General features: G+C 38.1%; 1 protein-coding gene and 1 long non-coding RNA gene across 7 annotated transcripts in view; both read right to left on the bottom strand.

The window, feature by feature from the left end:
- The window catches only part of BCO2 (beta-carotene oxygenase 2), a 58191-nt gene extending 41849 nt beyond the window's left edge, over positions 1-16342 (bottom strand). The window contains exons 1-4 of one of the 6 annotated variants that reach the window (XM_049713110.1): positions 16113-16342; positions 14457-14532; positions 13579-13690; positions 2970-3174 (exon numbers count right to left, since the gene is read on the bottom strand). In XM_049713110.1, the coding sequence (XP_049569067.1) occupies positions 2970-3174; positions 13579-13690; positions 14457-14532; positions 16113-16135 (416 nt within the window). In that variant the 5' untranslated portion in view covers positions 16136-16342. The other 5 variants (XM_049713109.1, XM_049713111.1, XM_049713114.1 and 2 more) reach the window with 5 other exon arrangements.
- Positions 1-18635, bottom strand: part of LOC125965129 (uncharacterized) — a 117295-nt gene that overhangs the window by 65340 nt on the left and 33320 nt on the right. The gene's annotated exons all lie outside the window — the stretch shown is intronic.

Raw genomic sequence — 18635 nt, 5'->3', positions numbered from 1 at the left:
CCATTTGCAGCAACGTGGACAGACCTAGAGATTGTCATACTGAGTGAAGTAAGTCAGACAGAGAAACAGAAACATTGTATGATATCACTTATATGCGGAATCTAAAAACAAATGAACTTTTTGAGAAAACAGAAAGAGACTCACAGACTTAGAGAACGAACTTATAGTTACCAGGGGGGAAGGGTGGGCAAGAGGGGCAGTTAGGGAGTTTGGGATTGACACGTACACACTGCTATATTTAAAATGGATAACCAACAAGAACTTACTGTATAGCACAGGGAACTATCCTCACTATCATGCAACAACCTAAATGGGAAAAGAAGTTGAAAAAGAATAGATACATGTATACGTATAACTGAATCACTTTGCTGTACACCTGAAACTATCACTATCACAACGTTGTTAATCAACTACTTTCCAATATAAAATAAAAAGTTAAAGAAATGCCTCCCAAAATGTTTGCAAGTGAATTCTATTGAAAAGACATGAAAGATATGAATGAGACTTAGGGGTCCACAAAAGAGAAAGTTGTATATTATGATAACAAAAATAACTGATGATGCCTTTTAGAAATAAAAAAGAAAAGTCTCCCATGAAAATAAATAAGTAAATCTAAGTTGGGAGCCAAACCACTAAACTAAGCCTCAATTTGTTTTCTCTTCAACTTGAAGATACCTGTACTTCTCACCCAAGAGGCAGGCAAGACCTTGTTCTTGCTATAAATGCCTACTGCTGGCTCTGAAAAAAAATTGATTTGAAGGACAAAGTAGACACTTATGAGGACCAACCACACCACCCATTTTCCTTCCCCCACAAAGATCTTTATATTAAAAGAGGCCTGTGGTGCAATCCCAGGCCCTGAGTAGCTCTGCTACTTGGCTTTACAATTGACTAAAGCTGCTCCTGTAGCAGATGAAATACCACGTGCTTTTTGTAAGAGACTGTTACCCTCTGGGCAGTGGACTAGTAGTTTTATTTTTCTTTTCCTCCTCCTCTTCCTTTTTGCTTCATAATCTTTTTTCAAATTATAACTTTCATGAAATCCAGATAAAAATAGGGAAAAGTAGAGCTTCTCTGTTAGGGCTAAGGGTGGGTGTCCATAGGTCAGTTCAGTCATTTTCTTTTTTTCTACCTCCAAATCAGTCCCCTACCTTCCCAGCCCCCCAGCCATTACCCTAAGCATTTAAAGTAACTTCTTAAGCGCTTCTTGCAGCAGCTGGTTGGGGAGGGGTAGGGTGGTGGAAGAACATTGCATTTTGTTTCCTTCTAGCGGTGGCATTTTAAAAGTCTAATATTCAGTAAAGACAAGATGCAACAGGTTCAGCAAATTAAAATATCTGGGTTATTAAGAAATATATCTTAAACATGCCCCTAATTCTTGATATGTTTCTAACAACAGCTGGAGAAACACAATAGGACCGTAATCAGATCCCCACTAGGCCCATAGGAATGATATAACTAATAGAAGGTACAATTAAGTGGTTGCCAGGAGCTTGGGGAAGGGGAGCATGGGGAGTTACTGTTTAATGGGTACAGAGTTTCAGTTTTGCAAGATGAAAAGTAGATGGACGGTGGTGATGATAGCACAGCAGTGTGAATGTACTTAATGCTAATGAATGTACGCTCAAAAATAGTTGGCAAATTTTAGATGGAAAATTTTATGTAATGTGTATTTTATCATATTTTTTTAAAGGGCAGTGATTTCTGGAATATCATCCAGCCATTAAAAGTAATAGTCATTCAGACTTTCTAGCAACACAGATAAAAAGGCTTATGACAGTATGAAATTTTTTTAAATGAGGGCAAACAAATTCAGTTAATATCTAAAATATATAAAGAACTCATACACTCAATAGCAAAAAAACATAAACCTGGTTTTAAAATGGGCTGAAGATCTGTATAGACATTTTCCAAAAAAAGACATACAGATGGTCAACAGGTACATGAACATATGCTCAACATCACTAGTCATCAGGCATATGCAAATCAAAACCACAATGACATACCACCCTACACCTGTTAGAATGGCTATTATTGAAAAGACAAGAAATAACAAGTGTTGGGGAGGATGTGCAGAAAAGAGAACACTCATGCACTGTTGGTGAAAAAGTAAATTAGTACAGCCAGTAGATTAGTAGATTAGTAGATTAGTAGATTTTTTTCCTGACCATAGTGGTTTCTTCACATCACTTCATGTCCCTGTAGACACACAGAGAAATAATTCACTAAAGAGTTATTGGATTTTTTCAATTATTTACATATATTTATTAAGTGCTATTTAAGTACAGGGCACTATCCTAGATATTGGGGATATGGGTTTAACAAGAAAACATCCCCACCGTCATGGGACTGCCATCTAGTGAGGAAACACAGCTAATAAATAAATAAACAAACAAAAATATACTGGATATTGATAATGCAGAGAATTAAAATAGGTAATATAAAAAATAGTAGCATTTTTAGATTGGGAGATCAGGGAAGGCTCAAAGGATGTGAAATTTGAGCTCATATCTGAATGACAAGAATCAGACTTGGGAAGAGAGATGAGCAAGCCAATGCCAAGACCCTGAGCAAAAATAAACATGCCTGGTTTGAGGAACTGAAAGAGCCATTGTGTCTGGGGAGTACTGGGTAAGGGAGTGGTATGAGGTGAAGACATTGCCCCTTCCTTCAGGAACTTGTGATGAAATAGAGCTTGCTAGTCCTATAGATAGTTCCTGACACTTCTCTTTTAGCATAAAAGACTTAAAATGACTTAAAATTTACAATATTCTGCAAAGCAGAAAAGTCAAAACTTTTAAAAAAGAATTAAATCTCCATTTTTTTTCTGTAGACTATAGTTTCCTCATCTGTAATCAAAGGGAGTGCATGGCAATGTTAGCCTCAGAGAGGAAGCAGATATTAATGCATATTCCATAGAACCAGTCCATGCTAAGAAATCCAAATTGTTCTCCAAAATCAAGGCTTACTTATCCTTCCCATACTCGAACTTCCCAGGTCCAATTCGAAGCAGACGGCCATTGAGCCACTTAGGAAAATGTCCCCGGACTCGAGCAGAGATGATCTGCGGAGTCTCCTCCACCGTGGTTAAAAGTGGTGCAATACACGGAAGGCTCTTCCGCTTACTGAAAATCACTTTTTTCTGATGAGTATTTTCCATGTACTTCTTCAACACTGTGAAGAGGAAATCAAAAGCACAAAAATTTTACCAATCTTCTATGAACATTCCTGTTTCTCCATAGACAATATTCTCATCTACTGGTAAGAGAAGTATAAACCTAACACCAAATATAGTCCCCAAATTCCTCTCCTTCCTCATTCTCAGACCACCAACTCTTTGGTTCTCCATTTTTGAACCACAATAATCCTTTTTGTGTTCTTGCAGTACAAATCTGCCTAAGAATTAACTCAGGACTTTAGTTACCACTATTGTCATTTCTCATAGTTGAACAATGCTGGTCTTTTCACAACACTGAATCTACATGCTAAGCACAGATGTACTAATAGCTACACATCATTGTTATAATAAAAAATACCCACCATTCAATATTATCATAATTACATTGACCTCAGTACTTTAGGTACACCAGAATGTGATCCCAAAGATTTCATAGTGATTTATGAGAATTTAATAGGATCTGCAATTTAATTTCTGCCATTTTTTAAAATTTTTATTTATTTATTTATTTTTGGCTGCGTTGGGTCTTCGTTGCTGCGCGGCCTTCTCTAGTTGTGGGTAGCGGGGACTACTCTTCGTTGCAGTGCATGGGCTTCTCATTGCGGTGGCTTCTCTTGTTGCGGAGCACAGGCACTATGTGTGTGGGCTTCAGTAGTTGTGGCACGTGGGTTCAGTAGTTGTGGCACTCGGACTTAGTTGCTCCACGGCATGTGGGATCTTCCCGGACCAGGGCTCAAACCCATGTCCCCTGCATTGGCAGACGGATTCTTAACCACTGCGCCACCAGGGGAGCCCCTAATTTCTGCTATTTTAATGGTACACACATGAGTGAACATGGCATTTTCTAGGAAAAAGGTATCATAAATTAAATTATGCAGTGAAACCTGGTCTGAAATTACCTGAAATTCAAAAGCCACAAAAAAGTCATTATTTTATAATAGAGCTGAAAATTATCCCTTTATTTCATATTTATTCAGTGTTCACAGGCAGGATTTCCTAACACAGAGGGGTGGTCAAGTACATAATTAATTAGATACTATAAAATATAGTCTTTTATTTTATTTCATAAAACTTTAACAGTGATGAAGTCTAAACTAGAAAACCTAACTAAAACATAGGGACACTATTGTTTTAGCAGAACATTTTACAATTTTGTATCTATTATCCCACTTCTTTCAACTCTTTCAAAAATTGAGTTTAGAGCACTTGAGTCCTTCTACTTTCCTATAAGTAACAATTTGGTCAAACCCAACTATTTCCTGATTTCCCAAAGAAAATTCACTTTCACCCTGAATGTCCTTCCCACTGATCTATCCCTAAGGAAATTTTATCTATTGTTCAAAGTCTATCTGAAATGCTATTTCCTTTAAGAGGCAGCATAGTGTAATACTTAAGAGTGTGGGCCCAGGCTCTGACTGGCTCTAGAATGCTTGGGTTCAAATCTTGGCCTCCCATTTTCCAAATAATTAGCCTTGAGGAAGACCACCTCTCTGTGCTGCTTCCTCCTTCTAAGATAGGAATAATAATAATCCTTATTTCTCCTAAGGCTATAAATAATAAACAGATTAGGTTATATTAAGTTTTTAGAACATAGTAAATACTCAAACAATTTTCTGAGTCTTTTTTTATAAATTTTTTTTTAATTTATTTTTGACTGCATTGGGTCTTCGTTGCTGCGTGCAGGCTTTCTCTAGTTGCGGTGAGCAGGGGCTACTCTTCATTGCAGTGCATGGGCTTCTCATTGCGGCGGCTTCTCTTGTTGCGGAGCACAGGCTCTACGCACCTGGGTTTCAGTAATTGTGGCACAGGGGCTCAGTAGTTGTGGCTTGCGGGCTCTAGAGCACAAGCTCAGTAGTTGTGACGCACGGGCTTAGTTGCTCCATGGCATGTGGGATCTTCCCAGACCAGGGATCGAACCTGTGTCCCCTGCATTGGCAGGCGGATTCCCAACCACTTCGCCACCAGGGAAGTCCCTCAAACAATGTTACCTATTATTATTTATGTAGCTTTCAATGACCAATCAACAAGATGTAATATCTTCTTTCTTTGAATTATTTATTCATTCAACAAAGTGATAGGCACTGCTGAGGGATAAAAAGTGTTAGAACTCAGACATAAAGGAACTCACTGCCTAGGAAACAGACATATAAGTAGATCATTTATACTGTAGTCAGCGTTTTGTTTGAGCATTATTTCTCAAGGTCTGGCCTGGGGTCTACTTGTAACAGAAATACCTGGTGTTATTGCTAATGAGCAGATTCATGGACCCCGCTCTGGACCTAAGAAATCAGAATCTCTGAGGTAGGGCAAGCAGGTATTCTTAGGCATGCTACAATAAAATTTGAGAACCACAAGACTAGAGGTATAAAGAGGATGCTTTGAAAACTTAGAAAAGGAAACCCTCTGGTATTTATCTTACTACTTTTATTATTATTATGCATATTTATCTTATTTTCACTCTTAGATTAAAATAAGTCCCCTGAGGTCAGATCTTTTACTCCTCTTACTTAAGTAGAAGTAAACTGAATACCCTGATTGGGTATTTGTCTTAATAGAGATTCATGAACTTAAAACATTTTACATTTTAGAAAACATTTACATGTTTATATGTTCTGTACTCCATAGCATCCTGGTGGCAGTTTATTATATATTCTTCATATTTCCCATAGTGCTTGATATTGTAGGCAACAGCTCCTTAAACCCCCTTCTATTCTTAGCTTCTGAGACATTGCACTTTTCTAACTTTCCTGCTTCCTCTGTTTGCTTTATGCCAGCTTCCTACTTACTAGCTAGCAACCTTGGGCAAGTTACTAATCACTCTGAGCCTCAGATTTTTCAATGATAAAATGTGGATAATGAGAATAAAAGGCAGATAAAACTTCCTGTTCAAGTCCATCATCATAATTAAATATAATAATAATAATTTCCAAAAGTTAATTCCCTTTATTGGTTCCTCTTCTTATCACCTCATGAATGTGTTCCTAAAGTCTGACCTTGGACCTTTACTCTTTAACCTCAGCACTCTCCCTTGGTAATCTCATCTAGTCCCTTATTTTCACCAATTACTTCTTGCAGGTGACTCTCAACATGTCAAAAGAGAATTTTTCATTTTCCCCCTTCCAAATCAATTTTCCCACCTGCTAAATAACATAGCTTCAAAATCTCTGTGGGCCTTGAATTTGTCTTCCTTCACTGTCCCCCTAACGTTCAATAAGTGGTTAAATTCTGCTGATTATACCCACACAATGCCAGGAAGAGGACAAGGGGATGATATAGGGTAGCCATTATATATTACTAGGGCTCAGAAGTTTGCAAGGGTGCCTGGGACAAATCCTTTGCAAAGATTTTTACCAGTCCACCTCTCCTGGGTAGCTCCCCCAATTTTTCTTGCAGCCTGAACCTGTTCTCATAAGCACTGATGCTTCATATTCTCTTGCCTAGCAGTAACTTCCTTTCTACTGTCATAATTTAGGTCCTCACAACCTCTTAGATGGATATTATCACAGCCTCTTACATTGAAACTAGATAGGGAAGCGATCATCTATGCCAGAGCTTCCTAATTGGTGGGCCTCTTGATCCCCTTAGTCCTTAGGATGGCCGAGGCCCCATGTCAATCACCTCCAGCTCTACACAGCTCATGGGGTTCCAGATCCCATCCAATTTACTCCACTATGCAGTAAAAATATTATCATTTTCTATGTGAGCTATAACGTAAAAGCATTAGGGAGCACTGCTACTGAATTCATCTTCTAAGCACAGATCTGATTGTGTTGTATATTCCTCTATAAAACCTTTACTAATGACTCCTCACTGCCTACCAAATAAGGTCTGAACTACTTGGCCAGGCATTGATGAAGGCACTGTACAGTCTCACACCAACCTACCTGTCCAGTAATGCCTCTCACTAATACCTTCTCCTCCAGCCAAACTGGACCGCTCTCCAGTCTCTTCTCATCATAATCGTATACCTGTCTTCACCTAGGATATTTCTCATCTACGTAAGGTGATGCATCCTTCAAGATGTCACCATCTTCATAAACACAATATTCCCATTTCATATAGTAAGAACTGATTCTCCTTAGTCTGAAATCACACAGCATCTGTTTTAGCTCTCTTACGGCATTTGTCTTACTCCACCTAGTGTGATAAAGATGAATATAGTTTATGACTTCTACTACCAGTACTCCTTGAGTACAGGGTCTTGTTTTTGTCTCCACCCCATTACCTAACACATTGCCTTACATAGAGCAAGCACTACATTACTGAATTAAATAATTTATTTTTTTATTTTTCATTTTTTTGCAGCCCTGAAATTGAGCATTTATTCTTAAATCTGATGCAGCATATTTTTTTATAAGATATATTTTACATACTGCCCCTTTCTCAAAAGAAAGCAGCAAGACTCAGCAATTAATTATCCAAACCTAATGAGGGAAACGTTCACAAGTGACTGCAGCCTGATATTTATCAGAAAGATATAACAGCCTGGGCGGTTGTTATTTTCCCTCTTCAGGTGCCATCCCCCCATAAAGCAGGTTTCAAGAACAATGGGAATGTGTGGTTGAAGGACAATGAGGTTTTCTCTTGTTTTTTTGTTTTGTTTTTGAATTTTTGAATTTTATTTATTTTTTATACAGCAGGTTCTTATTAGTTATCCATTTTATACATATTAGTGTATATATGTCAATCCCAATCTCCCAATTCGTCACACCATCACCACCACCCCCGAATTAAATAACTTTAAAGTTTTTAGTGCATATCAGTATGATGTCTAATAGCTCTATATCAGCCAATTTCAAGAATAAAATCATGTAACAGTTAGTAGATACAACAGAAAGCTACAAAACAATAAACAGAGGTTTTAAGGCAGTCCCCCAGAATGCAAACAGAAGAACCAAACATTTACATTAGAACATGTAGCAGTGATTCTCAAATGAGAAAATTCTAAATAGTGAATATTCTTCCTATTGCAGATCCAAGAGAATTCCTAAACTCTGAATCCCACCCCTTTATGTTGTATAAAATATACAAACAGAAAGGCTGTTTCCCTGAAAACAAGTAAACAAATCCTGACTCAATCTTCTTTAACTCCCAGCTCTGCAGTGCTGCCGCCTGTATCTGCTCCACACAGATTGGAAAACTTCAGAAGCCCCTAGTATTCTTCAGGAAAGAGGCACAGAGATCTAAGTTCAGGCTGGTAGAAAAAGGAGAAAGAGGAAGAGGAAGGGGCAAATCCCCTACCTGGAATCCAGTGTACTACCACAGAAAGGAAACCAGTTACAATGGTAGAAAGATTGCTGACGAAACGTAGAAAGATTTGAAAAAACATCTTTGTATCGAGTTCAGTAGCAGCAGATCCTGTGATTTCCAAATCCTCACATTGACTGGCAGTGAAACGCTCACTTCCTGGGCTCTCCCTGGCTCACTGACAGAATAGAAGGGGGTGGGGATTAAAGGGCAGGACTTCAAAATGCCTGCAACCACTCTTGGTCTCATTTCCAGAACAAGTATCCCAACAACCTATCTATAGTAAGTTGCTGTTAGAAATACTGAAATTGGACCACCAATAGTGGTCTCCCTCCCTAAACTTTCCTCTTTCAAATCTGTCCTCACACTACAATTCAGTTGATCCAGGGGATCAATTTCATTACGCCACTCCTCTCCTCTGAATGATTCAGATCTCCTCTTCCTTTACAGAATAAAGTCCAAATTTAATCTGTCAACAAAGGACTTTACAATCTGGCCACAACCTGCCTTTCATCCTTTGTCTCTCTGCCTTTCTAGCATCTCACCTTTCCTTTTCTATTCACTTAATTTGCAAAACATTCTCTAACAATCTAGTATGACTAAAGCCCTGTGAAGGTATACCCTTAAAAAACTAATAATCATAAATAATTTATTAATTTAACAAACATTTCTGAGCTCCAATGTATCAAATACTGTGCTACAAATTGAGAACAGATTCTGTCCTGCTCTCTAGCAGTTTAGATGATACACTATTCCCCTTTGTGAATTCTCAGCCCAGTAAAATGACTTACCACGTTTTTTTCTTCTGTGCCTCTGATCAAATTTTTCCCTGCCTGAAATATCCTCCCTCTTTCCTTTCCAAAAACCCATTTCAAAATCTACCTATCTGGGGCCTCCCTGGTGGCACAGTGGTTGGCAGTCCGCCTGCCGATGCGGGGCACGCGGGTTCGTGCCCCGGTCCGGGAGGATCCCGCATGCCGCGGAGCGGCTGGGCCCGTGGGCCATGGCCGCTGGGCCTGCGCGTCCGGGGCCTGTGCTCCGCAACGGGAGAGGCCACGGCACTGAGAGGCCCGCGTACCAAAAAAGAAAAAAAAATCTACCTATCTGGTCTTCCCTGGTGGCGCAGTGGTTGAGAGTCCGCCTGCCCATGCAGGAGAGGTGGGTTCGTGCCCCGGTCCGGGAAGATCCCACATGCCGCAGAGCAACTAGGCCCGTGAGCCATGGTCACTGAGCCTGCGCGTCCGGAGCCTGCGCTCCGCAACGGGAGAGGGCACAACAGTGAGAGGCCCGCGTACTGCAAAAAAAAAAAAAAAAAAAAAAAAAAATCTACCTATCTGACCCCCTTGCGAAAGCCTTCTAGTAACTTCCACTAAAAGGAGTTAGTGCCACAGAAATACTTTTAACATTGACATATCATGTCTTCCTAGCAAAGACACGTAAGTGTATTTCAAGAAAAGAGTGCTTACACAGGGAGATCAGCTCGGCGCCTTGTGACTACCTAGATGGGTGGGATAGGGAGGGTGGGAGGGAGACGCAGGAGGCAGGAGATATGGGGATATATGTATATGTATAGCTGATTCACTTTGTTATAAAGCAGAAACTAACACACCATCATAAAGCAATTATGCTCCAATACAGATGTTAAAAAAAAAAGAGTGGTCAAACTTGTCAGAAGGGAGAACAGAGTATCTTAAACTATTCTGTACTCCCCACAGTGTCTAGCAGATCATGATGTACAAACAGACTCAAAATATATTTTGATTTGTAATTAGTGAAGAATAATTTAAACTTTATGAAATCTTATTGAAATGAGTGATAAGTATAAATCAAAGGGCAAACATATTCCTGCAATAGCATATTTCCAGTTGTGAGATAATTATTCTCATGTGGATGGTACCAAAGACATCCAATTTGATTAAAAAATAAGCATTAATTAGGCTTTCAGGAACTTTCTCCCCGGAGGTAGATGTTCTGACCAGTAAACACACTGTGACTAAAAATCAGTTCCCTAGTCTTATACACACCCAATGAAATGATCAAATTTAACCTACACAGGGAAGAACCAGATGCTGAACAATGGTGACACTATCAAGATATAACAAATATAATGCGAAATCCACTCTGAAACAATGTTAGCCTTATCTTTCACATTAATAACAAATGCTTAGGAAAAATATAACTCAAGAACATTTCTTAATGATGATAGGCCAGCAGAGTCATCTTCGTATTTACATTAAATAACTCTCAGGTAACAGAATAACTCAAAATCCAGCTGATTTGTCATATCAACTCAGAGACAGTCTTCCTGTTGCACTCAGTATTTAAAAATCCCATTTCTATGGATGGACCTAGACTCTGTTATACAGAGTGAAGTAAGTCAGAAAGAGAAAAACAAATACCGTATGCTAACACATATACATGGAATCTAAAAAACAAAAAAATGGTTCTGAAGAACCTAGAGGCAGGACAGGAATAAAGACACAGATGTAGAGAACGGACTTGAGGACATGGGGAGGGGGAAGGGTAACCTGGGACAAAGTGAGAGAGTGGCATTGACAAATATACACTACCAAATGTAAAACAGATAGCTAGTGGGAAGCAGCCGCATAGCACAGGGAGATCAGCTGGATACTTTGTGACCACCTAGAGGGGTGGGATAGAGAGAGTGGGAGGGAGACTCAAGAGGTAGGGGATATGGGGATATATGTATATGTATAGATGATTCACTTTGTTATACAACAGAAATTAATACAACAATGTAAATCAATTATACTCCAATAAAGATGTTTAAAAAATTTTTTTTAATAAAAAATTTTAAAAATCCCATTTCTAATCTTCATTGACCTCCAACCTATCCTGGGACGTTAACATATCCCTCTACAAACCAAGTAATTTTTTCCACTTAATAACCAATACTTTTAGTAAATATTCTTTTATTTCACTGTTTTCAGTGCTTTCTTGTATGAATATTTATTATATGTGGTATATATGACTTAAAATAGTAATTTGATGAAATGAGATTTTAACATTTAGAAGGCAGCAAGGCAAACATGCTGTCCACCTGAGGAATACCAAATTCCCTGTAGTACTGCCTGTAAATATGTCCAAATTTGTAATTGCTTATATAGGCAAAATATACAAATAATAGATCGAATTATCTGTATGACTGAACAATTGGTGCTGTGATTTTTAAAAATCTGATCAATATAGCTATCACATGTAATTATATAACATTAAAAGTTTTCAATAAAATCATAGCAGTACCTTCCAACAAAGGGAGAATTTTTTCAGCTAGATAAATAGAGATTTCCTAGTCCGAATTCAATTTCTGAATTATAATAGGATTGAAATGACTCACTGAGATTGAATTGTTTAAACAATCTCTTTACTTCTGGACCACTAATCTTTATCCCATACCACACAGCTAGCTGCTAAGGCTTCTAAATATACTTCATTAACTGTACCATTGATATGGCTGATGTGTAAAAAAGTCAATTCATATAAAGTTCTGGTTAGTAATTTCTGGTTTTTATTTTACCACAAGACAATAATTTTAAACCAAATTTTTATTAGCAATGTATAATAATAATAGTGAAAATAATCAAATGGTAATATTAAATAGCAATAGCACAGTTTAACTACATATTGAGAAACTGGACAAATTACTTTTGGGTTTTAATTTTTTTCAATGCTGACCATGAAAAACATCTTAAAACCATCTCCAAAGCTATCTATCTGCTATTTAAACAAAATATTCTAAAAGAAAAAGTGCAATGTTGTTAAATATTATCAAATTAACTCACTGAGTCTTAGAAATTTAAGAAAGGTTAGGAGGTTTAAGAAAAAAAAAGAAGAGGCTCCATATACAATTTAAATAGTTTACACTTTTATAAAATATGACAAATATTTGACTCTCAAAAGAAAAGCTATGTATCATATTAATGTCCAGCTTAATGCCCCTTTTAAATCGAGAAAAGAAATTTAAGGAGTTTCCCCTTCTATATTTAAGGTATACATTTTCTTAACAACTGGAGAGCATTCAGAGCACAAATGCCATTCTTTCATTACAACAATACTGGGCTTAAATTCTCAGCTTATTTTAAGTATACAATTTTATCTGTGTAGTGTGTTTGCAATCACCGTAAACCTCTGTCTCAGGAGCTCTCTTTTCTGTATTAGAAAGTTTTCAATAGTATTGGCTTCTTTGAAGAGTCCATCTATCTCGTCAATATAAGATGCATCTACTGCTGCTCTGTCACTAATGGGGAAAAAAAGTTTTACATTAAACTAAATAGTCATAACATCTAAATACACTATCATAGTGACGTGTTCTATTATGCTATATTTGTTAGCTATTTCATTTAAATGGCTTTGTACATCAAAAAGCTTCATTAATTTACAAGCACTGCTCAGTAAAAGTTAAATTAGTTCCACAAATATTTTTGACTACTCAAAGTCCCTTCACACAGCAGAATGCGTATCTTACACATTATAATTCTAATACTAAACTATATACATTATCTTAACAGCCACACAAACCATTATTCAAATACAGTGACTGTCCAGTAGTTTTAAAAAACACCTTATAAAACATGATAGTCTCAGGTCAATAGAATATTTAAATTCAGCCTTCAAATATATATTGATAATATTTAAACATTTCATAAATATATTTATCTTTAATATCACTCTATTATTATGGTTAACTTCACCAAATGGTATCTTTCTGAAAATTTTTTCATAAAAATTTAAGTGTTTTATCATCTATTGATAGAGAATAAAATATATCCAGCCTCGTTTCAACTCTGAGAGTATCAAAAGATGTTTAGTAGAAACGGTAGTCTTTGAAAATAAACAACTAATCTATTATAAGAAACTGAGGTAGAATAAGAAATTTCAAAATTATAATTACTAGATAGGTTTTGTAGCCCCTGCACTAAACTTCCCATTACGGAGTTTCCAGAAGAAAACTTCTGTGTGTAAAATCAAGAGAATATACTATAAGTACTTGCCTTAAGATCTTTGCATATGTAGACAACATTAGATTAATTTCCTTGCTCATATCTGTTCAAAAATAAATCACTAAGTTAACTATAATAAACTTTCCATATTATAGTATCAATGTATAGAAATACAAGCACTTTATAGATCACCATTCAAATCTTTCTCCAGGGCTTCATCTTTATAAAATAGTCCAGAGCTTTCAGAGAAAGAAGAATCTGATTTTCCAAGACAGGACAGTTGTGGACTATCTGGCATTTGAGGCTAACAAAAGAAAGTAGAGAAAATATGTAAATTGCTAGCAAGATGCTTAAGATATATACATTCTGTTAAAAAAAAAAAAAAAGCAAATAAAACTTCTTTCAGAAAAAAGCAAACATGCTGGAAATTATATACTCTTGTGTCCTGATTAGTTATTTGTAATTTTATTAACCAGGAAACTTTTAGGCCCAACTTTGTTCAACATAATAATTTTATTATGTGTTTAGACTTTGAAAATAGTATTAATCCCCTGATGAAAAAGTTTCCTGTATCTTGAGCCAGCAGATGTTTTCCATAGCAAAAGAGCAAAACTTTCATTTGGATAACAGCCATATGTTTGCAAATTTTTGCAAGATAACATAATCTTTAAGGGAACAAATAATGTTCCAAATGTAAACAGATCAATTGGTGGGGTAGTAGTGACGAAAGGCAGGATGCAGTGCTCTTTTGCAAAACTATCAGCAAGTATAGTACCTAGGTATCCTACTTAGATATCAAAATAATTATGTAAAGTCTTATGTATTATAAAGGCATGAACCCACTTCTGTCTCTAGATCACAAATTACCACAAAGAAACCTCCCAATAGTTTCCTGGAGGCCTATACTTAGTGAAAAGGCAGCTGGAGTCAACATAGTTCCTGCTGGGACAATCCCAGCTCTGGGAATATGAAGACATTAAATTCCATTTATCAGTAGAATTATCTTTAATGGAAAAAATTTGAGACATATATAAAATAAAAGAGTAAGGCTCCACAAGCACAAAGATTACCTCCAACTCTCTTGGTCTCTTGCAATTTCTAGAATCAGGTTTTACAAGGTGACTGGCCATATTCTGGAGGCAAGAGCTGCAAAGTTTAGAGCAATGTCAATTTTAGGTACAAACTCATGCTGCAACTCTCTTGAATCCTTCCCTTTCTTTCCACTCCTCCTGCCACTGTTAGTTTGGGCTCTCATTATTTGTCACTTACCTAACCTACTCAAATTCTCCCTTCTCTGTTTCATTCTACCAACTGCTGTTTGGGCAGTCTTTCAAAACTCTGATTACTGCATTCCCTTAACTCAAAAATCCTTCCCTTGACCATTCATTGCTCCAGAATAAGCTCAAATTCTATGGTAGAGCATCCAAAGTCATATATCACCTGGGCCAACCTGCCATTCCCATGATTTTCTTCTACTCCCTCTATATGCAGTCGGCCAAGCCTGTCTCTTTGGCACTTTCTGCCTTGTATCGGGATTCATTCAGGATTTTTCAGCCTTCACAAAATCCTAATGTTGAAACAAATCTTACAGTTCATCTAATTCAATCTCAATTTTACAGATGTGAAAATAGAGGCAGAGATAGTTGACCAAATTCAAACATGTAAAACCGTGCCAGACTAGAACCAAGATCTCTTCTAGTCTAAAAGAGACTTCTGTTTCCACTGTCCTATCTTACCTTCATATAGCATCAAATTTTACTTTTAAATTACTTTCCCATAAATTCTGAAGATAATTTCCCTGGGAGTCTGAAAGATTAAGTTTAAACTTGAAAAATGTTGAAACCTAGAATGGTATAGTCTCTACACCCTAACAGATAAGGATCTCTGTCTACACTCAAGTTATCATTTACTTTGCTTGCTTTTTGAGAAACTCTGCTGACCTGGAAAATTGTAATGAATCTGTTTGCTTAGTCATGTATAATATTCATATATATGACAGAAAGACAGCAACAACAAATAATAAAGATGTCTGTTTTGGGCTTCCCTGGTGGCTCAGTGGTTGAGAGTCCGCCTGCCGATGCAGGGGACACGGGTTCGTGCCCCGGTCCGGGAAGATCCCACATGCCGCGGAAAGGCTGGGCCCGTGAGCCACGGCCGCTGGGCCTGCACGTCCGGAGCCTGTGCTCCGGAACGGGAGAGGCCGCAACAGTGAGAGGCCCGCGTACCAAAAAAAAAAAAAAGATGTCTGTTTAGTAAATTCCATATAGTGCTTCTACATTCCTGTCGGTAACTTTCTAGTATATAAATTTAAGCGCTATAACGGTAAGACGCTGAAAATACTACACATGCACAGTAGTGCTCACTCTGCCTGGGAAAGTCTGAGAATGTTTCAGAGAAGCGAACACGAGAGTGGTTCTCGTCTCCCTTCCTCTTTTTTCTCTTCCCTTTTCCTTTTACACCTCTTCTCACCTCTCTCAAAGTAAAAGAACATGCATGTATGTCAAATCAAAACTCTTCTAATTTGGTAATTCTGCTTCTGTAAAAACAGATTTTCTGTCATAGTTTAAGCCCTCAGCTGAATCAAGGCCTGGTCTAGAGGCTGGGCCTCGCCACCTGTGACAAATACCATTCACAGCCATTGACCCCGGCTGTGCAATCTGAGGTGTTGGTGCCTTCGGCATTACCAAGCACTACCCCCAGGCCTTGTGCAACCGTTTTCTCCTCACCTTCTCTTTCCTCCCACCGCCATCTCGGCCTACCAGGCCATCCCACCTATCTTACTTCTCACTTCCCGCAGCGCCCCTCCTTTCTTCCCCACTAGCTTTTCAGCCCCACTAGAGACCCTCCGGGTAAGTGTCCACCCTCTCTCACTGCCTTGCTTCACACCCTGTCACACGTTCATCGGCGCTCATCCCCACAGCCCCTGCCCGAGAGCAGTCTGCGGCTCGGCGGCATCCGGAACTTACTCGTCAGCCGAAGCACAGGAACGAGGAAGCCCGGCGTACACGCGAGTGCGCAGGCTCGGGGAGGCGGATTTCCCAGCGTGCAGCGCGCAGATTACGTGAGGCGCCTGCACCGCCACCCGCGCTGCCGAGGAGAGGGGGTTTTTTCCCGCCTTGCCTCTCGCTTTGGGGTCTCCGTGAAACAGAACTCGCCACCTCCGAGTTAGTGTCTGGGGAAGAAGGGAGAGATCTGAGACTAGTTTCTCAAGAAAGACCAAGGAAGAACTGCCAGAGGAAGACCGGGTGTGTCCCAGCCTTTTGGAACCTCAGAAAAGGAACACGAAATAGTAGCACACCACCACCACTTTCCAAGTAAAAGTTACATCCTGTCCCAGATGGTGGGTCTGCAGCAACGGTTTAAACCTGAGTTCCCCTGGCCCTCAAGCCGAGACTTTGTATCCAGAACCTCCGTTCCTTCACCTCTTTCTCTTTGGTGCAACCAAACTTTCAGAATCACACCGGTTGAGAAAATTCCCTTCTTGATGTGTCAATAACTAATCAACTTCATTGGCAGCTTTGAAAAAAAAATTTTTGTAACACACGTGGCTCACGTATTTGAAGTTTAGCCTTATGGGGAGCTTTAATGTGGTGACTTTGACCTGCAACTTGAAAGACAGACGTTCCACACTTAATGCTCCGTTAGTTGTGGAAGAAAATAAAAAGCATATCACCTCATAAAACAAAGGTCAGTAACACTTCCCATAAATTCCAGGTCCACAATCACACCTTAGCAAATTATGTTTAACACATACATATTATTGTTTTTTTCCCTTTGGCTTATTTAACTGTTAGTTGTCAAGATGTAAGTATTGTGTGCATATGTTTATTTATTGGTTTGTGGAAAAGCCAATTGTTTCAAGTAAGCTACTAGGAAAAAAGTACTCGGTTTAACTTGAGTTGGCATTATTGTGAAATGTAAGTCATTTAATAAAGATAGACTAGTGGTTATGGTGCAGTTATTGATAGTCTTTAAAGGATTCTAATCACTATCTGAGGACTGATAGCAATCTGTATTGAAATGTTCCCTATTTGTGATAAAATGAAGGGAAAAGTAATGAGTTTTTCCTAAAGTTAATGCACTCACTTTAAAAGATTCTTTTACTCTGTTACTGTGTCATAAATTTTTTGATGTTAACTTGTCCTCTCAAGAAACAAAAAATATAAAATTTTTTAGATTTTTAATGTCCTTACTTGGTAAAATGTAAAGTTATCCACTCAGTGTTTATCTCTTCTTCATTATTGTCATTGTTGTTGTTATTATTCTTAATGGTTCATCAAATCCAAAAGTCTGAGAAATACTGACCTAATTCCTCTCCCAGCCTTCACATTGTATGATATCTAAACAGGTAGTTATCTAGTTGTTAAAATATTTCCAGGAAAAAATGATTCCACCTAATACATAAATGTTTACATCAGATTAAGAGAACAGCAGAGACATTTTATTTTTTAAATCTTTTCTCCATTGTATAAGCTACATGAGTGAGAATAAGTGAGAGGGCACACAGCGTTATAGTTGTCTGGTGCTTTAGAATATTCAAAGAATGAGGACACGGGGAGGGGGAAGGGTGAGCTGGGACAAAGTGAGAGAGTGGCATGGACATATATACGCTACCAAATGTAAAATCGATAGCTAGTGGGAAGCAACCGCATAGCACAGGGAGATCAGCTCGGTGCTTTGTGACCACCTAGAGGTGGGATAGGGAGGGTGGGAGGGAGACGCAAGAGGGAGGAGATATGGGGTGGGATAGGGAGGGTGGGAGGGAGACGCAAGAGGGAGGAGATATGGGGATATATGTATATGTATAGCTGATTCATTTTGTTATACAACAGAAACTAACACACTATTGTAAAGCAATTATACTCCAATAAAGATGTTAAAAATATATATATGCTCTTATCTAGGATCTCACAAAAAAATAAAATATTCAAAGAGCTGTCATCATCTCATTTAATCTTCACAAACAACCCTGTGAAGTAGGTAGGACATAGAGACATTTGGGTTGCTCTATGTCAAAGGAAAAAATGTTTGTCCCCAAAGTAAGAAATGGGTGAATTATGTATTATATATCTTTATAGCTGGAGAGAAATAATTGGCAATGGACCATTTAAAATGAACTTGCTTAGTGTTCTACTTATTTAAATCACAGTTTACTTAATGCTTTTGTGTTAATTGGCCCGATTGGACAACACAGAGGATAAAAACTTATTTCACTTTCAATCGTGTATAGTCTTATCATACACTTTTTT

This window comes from Orcinus orca, chromosome 8, assembly GCF_937001465.1.
Source record: "Orcinus orca chromosome 8, mOrcOrc1.1, whole genome shotgun sequence".
Taxonomy (NCBI): Eukaryota; Metazoa; Chordata; class Mammalia; order Artiodactyla; family Delphinidae; genus Orcinus; species Orcinus orca.
Note: the sequence above shows the minus strand (reverse complement) of the source record. Positions and strands in the feature narration are given on the sequence as shown.